Source organism: Macaca mulatta, chromosome 5 (assembly GCF_049350105.2).
Source record: "Macaca mulatta isolate MMU2019108-1 chromosome 5, T2T-MMU8v2.0, whole genome shotgun sequence".
Classification (NCBI taxonomy): domain Eukaryota; kingdom Metazoa; phylum Chordata; class Mammalia; order Primates; family Cercopithecidae; genus Macaca; species Macaca mulatta.
The window spans coordinates 165,937,659-165,952,469 of NC_133410.1; the positions used below are offsets into that span (position 1 = coordinate 165,937,659).

General features: G+C 35.0%; 1 protein-coding gene across 4 annotated transcripts in view; it reads left to right on the top strand.

Annotated features, from left to right (window-relative positions):
- The window catches only part of GRIA2 (glutamate ionotropic receptor AMPA type subunit 2), a 149,839-nt gene that overhangs the window by 94,847 nt on the left and 40,181 nt on the right, over window positions 1-14,811 (top strand). For all 4 annotated transcript variants that reach the window (NM_001185014.3, NM_001185013.3, XM_078001437.1 and 1 more), the window contains 2 exon segments: window positions 3,506-3,559; window positions 10,776-10,937. In NM_001185014.3, the coding sequence (NP_001171943.2) occupies window positions 3,506-3,559; window positions 10,776-10,937 (216 nt within the window).

Below are 14,811 nucleotides of genomic sequence, written 5' to 3' on the forward strand. Positions count from 1 at the left end.
ACCCATGTTATTCAAGGGGCAATAGTATACACTGTGGCTACTAGTGCCTTCGAATACTGTGGAAGTGCAAGGAAAATACGCACTTGTATATGCATTTCTTGGCTCTTCTAGCTTTGAGGAAAAAATTTGATTCATTAATTTGTTCAACACAAACATTCTGCAACATAAATGTTGATGAAATCCTAATTGATATATAATAATACGGGCCCTAAGACATACAAAATGGATCTTTCATGGAATACTGAATAACTGAATAGAACTAACTTGTTATGTTAAAGAACTAAATGTTGTATGCCAGAGAGGTGAATAATTTCAGTAAAAAAATCTTGATTCCAGTCTCAAGAGATGAAGTTAAGATTGTTTTTAACCTGAAGGCCTCTTGTTCAAATGTGAACTGCAAAAACTCATTTGAATTTCAGAGAGGTTCTCATTAAAATTGAATTTTAATAATATTCATCAGCCTTTGATTTAGAAAATTTAAGGATTCCTGACTCATCATAATAAATGTTGGTGACTGTATCAAAATATATTTTTCCAAAACGAGAAGAGAGAAACTACAAAAGAAAACAGGAATATATTAGAAGTGATATTTTGAAGTAAATATGATTATGGTTACATAAATGTCCATATGGACATCTGTTCAAAATGCAGAGTATTTTGCACATATGTATTGTAAGTCCCTTGAATGTATTAAATGAGTGCATGCAATGGATTGCCTTAGCAAACATTGAGGCCATCCTCTGTGCTTGAAATGAGGGATGCAAAGAAAGGTAAGAAAGAGTGATGTCTGCATCCCATGAACTCGTTGTTTAGAGATAAAAATGGACACAGTGTACACAGACAGCACTACAGAATTACAAATTAAAATGCAATGTAGTCTAGCAGCATGGAGGAGAAAGAAGCTTTCTTAAAATGGGAAGGATCATTTGTGATGAGTTCACATAAGACGTGGCATTTGGCTTTGCTTGGATTCATTCATTTGTTCAGTAAATATTCCCTGAGTGTCTGATGTTTGCCAGACAGGCACTGCAGTAGATCCAAGGAAGCAATGTTAAACAACAGGCCAGCCACCATCAGTGCAACTATTAATAATGTATTTACAGAAATTAATATATAATTATACTAATGGGATACACTATAAATGAAAAGAATGGTATGTTATGAGAGATCATTACAGAAAGAAATAATTTAGATTGGGATATTCTTCAAGGAATAGTTTACCAAGCAAAAATGAGGAGGATAAAGTACGTTCCAAAAAAAAAAAAAGAAAAAGAAACAATGTTTAGTTATTCACTCAACCAGTGTTTCTTCAAGATAATAGAGATGAAATAGCACTCTTTATTGCAACAGTAGCTTGAAGTTGGCAATAAATGAAATTTTATTAGACTATCTGTATTTATATTTATTTATTTATTTATTTTGAGACAGAGTATCGCTCTGTTACCTGGCTGGACTGCAGTGGCGCGATCTCGGGTCACTGCAACCTCCAACTCCCTGGCTCAAGCGATTCTACTGCCTCAGCCTCCTGAGTAGCTGGGATTATAGGCACACACCACCACACCCAGCTAATTTTTGTAGTTTTTAGTAGAAACAGGGTTTCACCGTGTTGGCCAGGATGGTGTCGAACTCCTGACCTCGTGATCCGCCTACCTTGGCCTCCCAAAGTGCTGGGATGACAGGCGTGGAGTATGGGTATTTTGTTATCATTTGATACAAACTTGACAGCACAGATTTCTAGTTATCATTAGGTGGGAAAAAGATTCAGCAATCAAAAACACTTATAAATTAATGTAACTTTTCTATTGTCAGTGCAATAATAATTATTATTATAACACACTGGTTAGTATGGCCAATGCAAATTTTCATATAGACACTGGGCTAGTGAATTTTCATATCCTTCCTTTCTCTCAAGTAAACTCAAGTAGGGACTACTGATATTACCTTTTATACTATGTTTTTTTAAAAAATTTCTCAGCAGGAAGATATGGATGATTCAGAGAGTAGAATGTACAGTAAGCACAGCTAACAGATGTCAGCAGGAAATAGGAGGGACATAATCAATCTGATTCAGCTGATGCTAATTCATATGTTTTTCATTCAGAAGGACATCTTTTCTTCAGAATTCTCCCTTTAACATAGAGGGTTCAGTTTCTTGGAAAAGGCAATTTAATCATGTTAAGTAAAACTGAGTCAGAAAACAATATAAGTTTTAACTTCTTTTCAAACGGCCATGGCTTAATGTCAAAGTGGCATATGGTAGAATCGTTCCTAGGATTTTGTTCTTGCTCTTTAACTAATAGCATTGCTCTGGAGCACCTGACTTTGTCTCGGATTAGAGAAAGTCAGGGTAGTTTTCTCCCGGGGAGTATAAGAATTATTCAAGAGTCAATTAGGCAAAGGATATAGTGGTGGAGCTTTCCAAGCAGACAAGCAGAGGAAACAGAATGTGTGAAGCCCTGAGGTGATGAGAAGCTTCTCTGTGAACAAAAAAACCTAAGAGGGCCAATGTGACTTGAGTGTATAGAATAGGAAAGCTGAACCTCAGACACTTGCAAGATCATTGGAAAGCAAAACTCACCCAAACCATTTAATCAGAGAAATGATTTGGTTAGAATTTTTGCCTATAACCTTAACATTTCATGCTTTCCATTGATGGGATCATCTCCTTAAAAAACATACATGACATTACATTTGAATGTCCATGTACCAGGACTAAAGCATGGCCAGTTTGCCTATTTCTACTCTCTTTGTAATTATACATATCAGTCAAAAGTCAAATTGATCAATAATGTCCAAAACCGTTGTCAGCATTACCACGATGACCACTTGTTCCATGCTGTGTTTATCTTGACATTCATTTTAGATTTCGATTTGTAGAAAAAACTTAGCTTCTCTGATACTTTGCTCTCTAGAGCTGGCAATAATGTCCATTTGGACTAAATTATAAACATTTCATGGTCCTTAGGATAGGAATGTTACTTTATATATCCATGTAAGAATTCTTTTATATGCTTTCTAATATTCTTTTGAAATGTATGTAGTACTATAAACTCTATGTGTATTTATTTGAATATAGACATATGAATATAAAATCTCAGATGTTAAACAATTTGAGCTGTTTAATGTTTTATTATAAACACAAAAACATAGCCTTTGTAGAAACAGAATTATGACTTGTCATGGACTAAACATACTTTGGTTTTATACTTCTTAACATCCGGTGGTTTTATTGTTTATTATTGACAAAAATGAAGTAATAATTTTTGTTTAGTTAGTGACTTTTGGAAAGATAATCGTTTAATAAGCATTAGTATGTATTATTACTTTTTATGAGAGAAATATCGAATTTTGATAATTATATTTTATCAAAAATGACTTATTTTGGCACATCAAAAAACCTAGCAGATAAAATTCCACTTTTTTTCCTGAATCAGATCATAATACCATTAATTTTGTATTTGCATTATTTGTATTAATTAAATAATTATTTATTTGTGCTTGTTAGGTTATTACCATTGGAAAACATGTTAAAGGGTACCACTACATCATTGCAAATCTGGTAGGTGAATTAATTGGTATATATTATTTTACTAGATATGCTTATTCATTAAAAATTTAATTTTGAATGACCAGCATTTATCAGTGGTGTTTTAAAAAATATAGTTTGATTGTAATTAGCCAGGCATGGTGGTGGGCACCTGTAATCCCAGCTACTTGGGAGGCTGAGGCAGGAAATTTGCTTGAACCCAGAAGGTGGAGAGGTTGCAGTGAGCTGAGATCCCGCCATTGTACTCCAGCCTAGTGACAAGAGAGAAACCCCATCTCAAAAAATAATAACAATAAATATAGTTTGATTGTATTTGATAGATTAGATATATTTCTGCAATTACGTTTTAGAATTGCTTCCGACTTTGCATCTTCTAATCAATTTCTTATTATTATAAATGATATAAGAATTTATAGAACAGTATTTGACAAGCTTCGTAAATTGTCTTAGATGATGTATTTTAAGAAAGGGAAAATTTTCAAAAATATTTAAAGTTTAATTGTCCACATATTCCCTTGTCTCTGTTTTTTACTGTCTCTGTTTTTTATAAACTCTGCCTTCTGCACATTCCTTTAGTTTTTAGCATATATAATATCTGAGATAAATGTAAATTTGTGAGAATATGTCTTACTACAAAATTAAACCTGAAAAATCAAGAATATTGAAATATTATGCATTATTTATGATTTCCTACTTACTGTGTGAATAACAAAATGAAAATTAAATTTCTATAGCCAATCATCTTTTCATTAAGATTTCTGTCAAAATAAGGACCACTTAATCATGGCTTCTTGGGTTTGTGTTTTCTCCGGGCCGTGGTCACTTATATTGGCTCAGAATAAACCTTTTACAATAAAAAATGAAGGTAGTATACTGAAGCAACAGAGTAATTAATTGTATTTCCCTCTTTTAAGTATAATCAGAGTCAATTTAGAATTATCAGTAGACATTTCTCTTTTCAAAATAATTTAAGCCTTTACTGCTACAAAAGTTAATGTTATTTAAATAAGTAAGATGCTATGTGATTCAGGACTACACTCCCTCTACACCCTGTCTCACCCAAGAACAAGAAAAAAAGGTGAGAGAAAGAGGGAGAAAGGCAGAGAGCTTATTCTAAATAGCATAATAGGACTTTGAAAAGCTTTTGACATATACAAATGTAGATTTATTTCATGATTCCTAGTGTATCTGGTTGTTACATCAGCAGACATTAGTTCTAGTGGTGACAGAAAGAGATAAAACAAAACAATGCAATATTTACTGCCTTCCAACTGATAAATGTTTTCACTAGAAGTTGAAGGATTTCAGAATATTAAATCTCAAAACTGCATGCCATTGGGTTGCTCAAGACAAAATTTCTGTTTGGCAATGAAATGAGTAACTACTATAAAAATTCTCTGGGACTTTCCGTTAGAGTGTATTAAGGAGATGCTTAAGGAGCATTATTAAGAAGATATTAAGGAGTGTATTAAGGACTCCCTAAAGAGAAGCAAGAATTAAACTAGATGAAGCTCCGCATTCAGTCTCTCTAGAACCACATTATGTGCAGGAAACAGCCTGGACAGTCAGTCCCCTGTGTGAATTGTGCCATTTGATGAACAACACAGAGCCACATTGAAAACTGTGATATTTAAAAATGTACAGATGGAGAAGATTATATTGGAACATTGAGAAATAATGGCAGAAGGTGGCTCATCAATTTGAGAGCTGATATCTGATGCTATGAAAATGAAAATGAGTGTTTGAATGACCAAAGTAAAAAAAAAAAAAAACACAAAAAGCAAGTTCATGTTGTTGTCATGCTTCTAGAGAGAAATCTACCTAATATTTTATCTGAATTCAAGTTGTTTTTTTTTTTTTCTCAATGCTTGGTTTCTTTGCCATATGGAACTTCTAGTGAATCAATAAGTTCTAAAGGCTGTATAGTATTGCAATTTCTGAGAATTTGGAGGACACTTGGAAATTTTACTGACATTCCAAATTAAAGAATGTCACCCAAAGTTGAAGGGCTTTCATCTTCCAAACTCTTGAGACTTTCCTTTTCTTCGCCCTGTTCATGTTGTAATGAGTTCTATAATAGGTGGCTATAGAAGATTTTTTTTTAATCTGCAGATAATATTATTGATTAATTTCCTCAGGAATTGCTGAATGCTTGATTGGACTCCTAAAACACAGTCTGTGATTAAGTCCTTTACAACAGCATTGAGAAGGGTAACTTGTAAATAAGGTGATGAAGAAGTGGTCATTAGGAAATCCAGTTCTCATTCCTCCAACCTTACTACCCATATAGATTTAATTCTTTAAAAAGCCATGATCCCATACTGCTGATGACTTTACATGTCTGCCTGCTGAAAATTTTAAATTTTCACAGGTTATTAATGAATACTTATCTTCTATTTTAAATCTCTTCAAATATAGCTCCAGGAGTAGTAGTATCCAATTTAACTTGATGAGTTTTGCCATCTCTTTTGTTAACCCTTGGCCTCTCTGTTGTGATTTATTCATTTTTCCTTCTTCCTCTATTTTGCTTCTCATATATTGAAGTTTCAGAAAAGAAAGAAGAAAACTTAGGGAAATGCAGATTCTCACTGAAGCCAGCTTGAAACCTTATTTAAAGTTTCAGCTTATATGTCATTGTAGTAAAATGACAGTAAAAGAATAAAAATTGTGGAAAACCTTAAAGAAAGAGAAAATAGGAAAGGAAGCATTAACAGATGCAAAAAGTCAACAAAATTTTTCAGAACACAGAGCAGATGAAAGATGAATTACTGGCATAGCAAAGAGAAGGAAGATGAAACAGTAAGTTCCTGTCAGAGTGGGATATAGGTGAGAACAAGCCTGTTCATTCTGCAGAACTCCTGTGACATTCAGTCTTAGAAGAGCCAGAAACCACAGAAAGCAAGAGTGAGGTGTGGAGCTTAAAGCAGGAAGCTCTTACAGGTCTCTCTGGAAGCAGAGTCTGACATCACTATTCATGTACACATTCTCAAGTAAGTGCTTTCAGGAGTAACCTGTAAGAGAGTGAGGGAAACAAGAGAGAGAAGGAAAAAAAGCACACCAGTTAGAATGGTGATCATTAAAAAGTCAGGAAACAACAGGTACTGGAGAGGATGTGGAGAAATAGGAACACTTTTACACTGTTGATGAGACTGTAAACTAGTTCAACCATCATGGAAGACATTGTGGCGATTCCTCAAGGATCTAGAACTAGAAATACCATTTGACCCAGCAATCCCATTACTGGGTATATAACCAAAGGATTGTAAATCATTCTGCTATAAAGACACATGCACACATATGTTTATAGCAGCACTGTTAACAATAGCAAAGACTTGGAACGAACCCAAATGTCCATCAATGATAGACTGGATTAAGAAACTGTGGCACATATACACCATGGAATACTATGCAGCCATAAAAAAGGATGAGTTCATGTCCTTTGTAGGGACATGGATGAAGCTGGAAACCATCATTCTCAGCAAACTATCGCAAGGACAGAAAACCAAACACTGCATGTTCTCACTCATAGGTGGGAACTGAACAATGAGAACACTTGGACACAGGGTGGAGAACACCACACACTGGGGCCTGTCATGGGGTGAGGGGAGGGGAGAGGGGTAGCATTAGGAGATATACCTAATGTAAATGACGAGTTAATGGATGCAGCACATCAACATGGCACATGTATACATATATAACAAACCTGCATGTTGTGCACATGTACCCTAGAACTTAAAGTATAAAAAAAATAAAAAGACACAGGGGAAAAAAAAAAAAAAAGAATGTGGTTTGAAATGAGAGCTGGGTTTAGTCTGATTCCCTCTGGGCACTTTGTTGCATAAATTGCACTGCACTCATTCAGCTTGAGGCAAAGGGTGTTTGTACCTAGATCCCGGTTTTTGCTGTTGAGCAAGGGCCATGAGGGATGCAGCATTGGTTGTCCCAGGGCAATTCTCATGGAAAGGTTATGGATGGTAGCCATTGGCCAAAGCAGGGGAAGTGCCTAGGGGATGGGCAAATCAACTACGCCTGTAAAGTGCATCCTACATCCTAGGACACCTGGGTGGTTCACTAAGACCACCTGGTATAAGGGACTTGATTCAAAGGCCATAGGGAATAATTGGATGCCCCAAGGATTCTTTTCACACAACCCAAACAACCAGGTAACTACAAGTCCTGGTGCCTAAGCACCTACTTCCTCTCTTGATAATACTTCTTACTAGAGAAGGTGAATTAGAGAAATTCTTTTTTTTTTTTTTTTTGAGACAGAGTCTTGCTCTGTCACCTGGGCTGGAGTGCAGTGGCCAGATCTCAGCTCACTGCAAGCTCCACCTCCCGGGTTTACACCATTCTCCTGCCTCAGTCTCCCGAGTAGCTGGGACTACAGGCATCCGCCACCTCGCCCGGCTAGTTTTTTGTATTTTTTAGTAGAGACGGGGTTTCACCATGTTAGCCAGGATGGTCTTGATCTCCTGACCTCGTGATCCGCCCGCCTCGGCCTCCCAAAGTGCTGGGATTATGAGTAACTAAGTGAATGTCTCTGTGAAAGTCTAACCTCATCATCCCCCATCCTTCATCCTGTCCCTAAAACTTAGCCAAGCATATGCACTCGTGTAGGAGACTAGAAGATTCTGAAGAAACTGAATGGCCCAGAGAAAAGAACTTCAGTATGGACAAACAACACTGCTATCCACCCCACCTCACCCTCACCATCTACCTTACAGTGAAGCATACTCATTAACGTGCCTTGTCCATGCACATAGAAATTCCAAGAAACATTTTGGTGTCTTGCTCTTAAATAGCCCAGCATAACTTGGCATTTGAGAAAAGTCCTTACCATGAAGTATGCAATGCAAACAAACAGATCTGTGGAAGGAAACATGAGAAAATTTTTAAAATTGTAACTAATATCTGCCTAGAAGTAGGGAAAATATTTTATCCAAAAAAGAGAGAAGAGGATGCTGTAAGAAGAAAAAGAAATGGAGAATAAGAGCTCCAGAAAGTTAACTTCTTTTGTTTCCTAGAATAACAGGTTAAATGAGTTGGAAGATAAATTTGAGAAAATCTTCCAGAATATGTAACATAATGACAACACAAATATAAAATAGAAAAAATAAATCTATAAGGGACCTTGACATTTTATTTAACAGTTATAATATCTTAATAATTGATATTCTAGAAAAAGAGAAGAGTGAAACTAGGGGAAGGAAAATGTTAAAGAAACATTTGGAAAAATATCCAGTACTGAATCACATAAATCTGCTTATTGAATATACACAGTAATAAAAGACAAAGACCTACAGTGACAATATCATAATGGAATTTCAGAGATAAAGAGAAGATTTAAAAGTTTCTAGCAAGTGGCTAGAGGTGGATAAGAGTGAGAAGTAGATGACATACCAAAAAATTAGAAATAACTTGTTTTTCATTAGAAACATTGGATAGTGATAGTCAATGGGACAATGCCTTCAGATTATAAGTTTTTTTTTTTTTTTACCATAAAATTCTATACCAAGCCAAACTACTAACCATGAATCAGGATAAAACAAAATTATGTTTCAGACATGCAATGTCTCAATAAATTTATCTCCAAAGTATTTCAGTAAACTATCAGAGGACTCCAGTAGAGGTAATCAATAAATCAAGAAAGAGAAATATGACCAAGGAAATGGGATTTAAATCAGAAAAGTGGTGAAGAAACATGCTAAAGTAACAGCTGTAGAGTAGGTGAAGAGAAGAGCCAATTTGGATTCCAAAATTAAGAAGGGGGTCTCCTAGAAATTAAAATTTCAAGAAAAAGTTGAAACAGATTACCTGATATGTTTTAATATTTCATTTTTTAAAAAAGCTTTACTCATAGGCATAAAATGTTTTCATGGAAGCACTGGGAAAAATAAGGATAGGCATATAGAAATCTCTAGTAGTGAAAAAATGGGACAGGATTATAAACATGGGCTGAGATCATGTTCAAGAAAGAAAATGCAATCCTGGTACACTATTTGGCTTTGCTTTGAATAACATTTAGAGTTATAAATATGTAAACACTAAGTACTGATTAAAATGGGTGAGAAGATAAATGGTTTTGTCATGTACACAAACTACGTACTCGTGGGGTACACAAAAACTCAATAAAAATTTCTAAAATTGATAAATTAGAAAGTAATAAAAATGTGTCATGCAGAAGAGGTAAATATGTGAAAAGCAAATATATTAAAATTGAATGTTTTGAAGCAACTCAACTGGAACATACATAGGGTAAAACAAAGAATATATGATTTTTGTTATATTCCTTTTTGCACTATTTGCATTATCTTGATAAACAGAAACAAAATTCCGAGCCAATAAAAAGTAATTACCTTCTCCTCCAGCTAAATAATATAATAATATGCATGTCTTAATGTCAATAACAAAGAAAACATTCTCCTACATTTTTGAGTGTGGTAATTCAAAATTAATTTAGGATACTTTTAACTTTTGTGTACAATAATATAGAAAAAGTATTTGTAAAATGTGAAAACATTTGTAATTGTGGCATATGGAAATTAACTTCATCTTTGAGAGAGATATACTATCAAGTTGATAAAATTCATGTCAGCACAATATTTGAAATCAATGTAAATATAACATAATAGTTTTAGTAATGACTGAATTCATTGCAATAATACAAGAGAAATTTTTTTTCCAAAATTTAATGTATTCTATAAAGCTTCCAGCTTAATGTGAAATTGTTTAATTCTTCTCAAATAATGACTGGACATTTAGTAACTCGTTTTGAAGATGTTCCTATCACATGAGTGAAGAAACAATTCAAACAGGAGTAATTTGCTCACAAGGTTGTGGTTCTTCAAGAACTGCTTCAATGTTGTTAAGTGTCTGTAACCACATGGTGGTTCTCCGTTGTAGATCCAGTAAGTAAAACCCAGTCCTGGTCAATGGAAGATTTCTCAATAAAGTGGAGAACTTTTACGTAGGCTCAACCATGAGTGTTTCATGAGATGATCCATTAGCAAACGTGTATTGATTAGGGAACCACTATGATGCTAATGTGGTGTTAGGTGCTGATGACGAACACTGGCTGGTAAATACATGGGACATTTTCTGCAGGCTTGTTATATCTCATATGTTCTTTGACATATCTGAAACCACAATGTATAGAGTTATTTGGTAAATGTTAAGTAGCATTTATTTCTCAAATAAAAAGCGTGACATCAATGTGTTCTATGTTTAGGGATTTACTGATGGAGACCTATTAAAAATCCAGTTTGGAGGTGCGAATGTCTCTGGGTTTCAGATAGTGGACTATGACGATTCCTTGGTGTCTAAATTTATAGAAAGATGGTCAACACTGGAAGAAAAAGAATACCCTGGAGCACACACAACGACAATTAAGGTTTGCTTTGGTTTCTGCTTTTTTTCTTTTGCTTTCCTATGTGAGGAGAGAGAAGGGCCTTGGCAAATAAGGAAGAAGGAGAAAATAATAAAGGGAGTACAGAGCACATTTCAAAATATGGCAAACACATTGACTGCTAAATATATTTTTCACATTTGTATGGTTTAAGTAAAGCTATTAGAGCTGTACTGTTTTACTCTTGTGTTTTCTACTTCCTTACACCTATGATAATTTATAATAAATAAAGTCATTCATTTATTAATCCATTTGGCATTTTTATTAAGGGGATTCTGAGCCAGACACTTTTTTGGTAGATAAAAAGACAGGGAGAATGTCCCTGCTCACAGCTGAATGGAAGAAAGACAAAAGCATTGACAGAAGAATACCATGAAGGAAGAGCTCAGCAAACTCTTAGCGACATGGAGGAGGCAGGGAATTTTTAAGCTGAGACCTGAAGAATAAGTGCCAATTTTACCCTGGCTGCTGTTTAGAATATTATGTTTGCAAATAAAGAACAATAGGTGTCAGTTTGCTCCTTATCTTCAAAAAGCCAACTTGCAGACAGTTCTTAGTTCAGTCAATAAACATATGGCCACAAAAAGGAGAGAAAGAATGTGTGTGTGTGTGTGTGTGTGTGTGTGTGTGTGTGTGCGCATAAAATAACTGCTGATGAGTAGCCTGGTCTCTTGAACACTTTAAAAGAAGATAAAAATCTCAACTTGCGTTAAGAATTAAAACATAACTGTAATGCTTTATGCAATCAAATGAAAGATTCTTGAATGACAAATATTATTTATTCCTCAGCTATAAGAGTTACACAGACTGATCTTTGTTCTCCATGGGTTTGGACACAATGAGGTCTTGTTTATTTGATGCATTTTATTGGGTGCACACATGCATGCATGAATTTACTTCTAAATAGTCAATATTTCTGCTGTTGACAGGAAGGTATTTTTCCTTCAGTTGGTAACCTTATTGAGAGCAGAGTTAAGATTAAAACCTGACTAAGGGTAGTTTAAAGAGTGAGTGGGTTGAAAGTTAAGCTGATGATCACATTCTTTATGAAAATTAAGAGCAAAAGTTGAAAAATTGTATAGTAATTTTGTTTGTGAATTATAAAGCAATTGTATATGGACCAGGCAGGACAGTGTTATTTCAGTTTCTCCCACAGTTGTACCTGAGTATGCATCACAGAGATGTTGTTTGATGATAGATGCATGTCTGTCTATGAGATTGGTCCTAGAAAAGGATGAGAAATTTTGAAGTTCTTTACTTTGGGGTTTATAAATGGATCTTTTAATTTTTAAGTCAATTTTGTAAAAGCATTCCATAGGATTTTAAAGAATAACACCAAGTTGGTTTTTTTTTTAAAAAACGAGGTGACTTCCTGTTTGGTGACTTTAGTTGAGATTCAGTGTTTGTACTGTTTATATCATGGAGGTACTTTTCATGTAACGGGCTTCTGAGCAGGTAGATGGACACCCAGAGCCTTAGTTGATGTCAGCGTATGTATCCATCTGTGCCTAGAAGAGGTCTAACTGCCGATCCCATTCTGTGTAATTGCAGGCTTCCATCCATTCAGAGATGGTGCCATGTAAATTCTCTGATGGAGTAGATGTTATCCTCAAATGGAGCCAGCATGCTCCTTTTGAATACTCTGTTGGTCATTGTGTTGCCCGCCACTGCTGCCTGTTGGGAGAAGGATGAAAGCAAAATGAAATTATGTCTTTCTCCTAGAAGTCATATCATGATTCAAGTTCATGTGTCTTGCATTAAAATGCAAGATGTATTTGCAGTATGAGAGATGTTTGGCAATGCATTCTGTTAAAAATTTTGCCAAAACCTAGTGCCAGATTTCACTGAGTTGAGAACCTACATTGTGACCTTCCTTGCTCCCTTCCTGCTGTAAGCATTTCCCCTTCAAAGCGCCTCCCTTTCGATGGCTTCTGCCCATTTTCAGAGACATCATTATGCTCCTTCATTGTGAGGTGTTTCAAAGAACCTAGACTAATGTGTTTTAAAATTTAGGCTGTGAATCACTACTTGACCCTGAGTCCAGGATTCTCATCTACACAATGCAGTAATGATCATTAATTCCCAGGTTGCTGTGAGGATTAAATAACACTTGCAAAGGGCTAGCACAGCTTTGGAAACATAGGTGCCTATAAGGGCTAATTTGTTTTCCCAGCCATTTTCTAAAATGAGAGAATGTCAGCCAATTTCAAAGGTGTACTCCAACTTTAACATTTTGTAATCCCCCTAACTCCACCCAGAGGCATATTTTATGAGGTCCCTGAAGCTTGATAAAAATTACTGGAAATCTGTGGGGAGAATGTGTTTGGGGAGGGAGTTTATCCTAACACAGAAATGTATTGCTTATGTACTAAAGTCCAAAAACTAAATATAAAGAAATGAAAAACGTGTGAATCCTGTCTTTGAGAATTCAGTCTAAAGAAGGAGACAAACATATCAATCAGCAAATATAATAGACTGATAAAATATGCCAATTTCTTGGCCATGATTTTGACAATGATTAGAAGGAAGGTCAAGGAAGGCTTTTGTGGGAGGGATGTCTGTGCAAGGCTTTGCACGTGGTTGAGAAGGAAGAAAAATAAGGGAAGTTGCTTGGGGAAGTTCTAAATGTACAGAGACTCGAAGTAATGCAACAGCGTGACAGATCCAGGGAACTTCACATGTGTTGCTACTGCAAAAATGTAAATATTTGGGACCAGTGAGTGGGGGCATGTTATGGAAGTTGCAAGAGGTAAGGTCCTTCAATTGTCAACAGATGTGGAAGGTAGCAAGGACAAGACAATGCTTTCATAATTATTTTTGCTTCCAGACAGAAGAAAGGAAGAAAAACTATATAAGAGATTATATAGCATCTTCTAAATATAAATAAGGAACATAGTCTCAATGTATTATTTGCTTACAGAAAGGGAGCAAAATATTTCTAATGGGATTATTTACAATGAGGTTATGTCCTTTGATGTTGCCTTTTGGATGATTGATTGAATCGGGTACATTGCCTGATAAATTCATATCACATTTTACTACTCAACAATAAAAACTAGTGCTATTGGTATAAAAATCTATAAAAATGCAGTTCAATATGTCAAATTATTTCATAGTTAGGGTTTAGGAATTATAGAAATTATATCAACTTGTGGGAGTAATAAATAAATGACTGTTCAACGTTTTCATCTTCCCCTAAAGTTAAATCAGCTTCCAAAGTTTTCAAATTAAAATAAATTTTATTCAGCAAGTAAAATCTTAAATAAGGTTTAATATTTAACATATTTTAATAACCACCAAGTATAAATTACAATGTTTAAATTTCCTCATTCTTACATAGTATACAAAAAATAACTTAAGTCGTGGCACTGAAATTTTAGGTCTGACACTAATTTGCTATTTGGGGCAACATTCATTCATTCATTTATTAATTCATTTATTTACTCGACACATATTTATTGTCTACTCCACAGCAGGCACTGTTCTAGGTGTCAGAGAAAAGACAAAGTTCTGGTCCTTAAGGAGATTACAGTCTTCAGACTAGAAACCAACAATTACTTTGTAGCATTGATAGAAGTTGTCATATTGCTATCTTAAACCTATATATTCAAAACTAAACTTTAGATTTTCCTCACTACTTCCTCCTCAGCCTCTGGAGACTATTCCTTCAACAGTCTTTCTTATCCCAGTTGATGGCAACTACATCTTTCAGTTATTGCTTAGACTAAAATCTTGGTCTTTACCCTTCTCTTTCTCTTGTAACATACATTCTATGTATCAGAAAACCCCATTAGCACTGCCTCACTTCTTACCACCTTCTCTGCAACCAACTAAATCCAGCTACCTTCATAAGGTTATT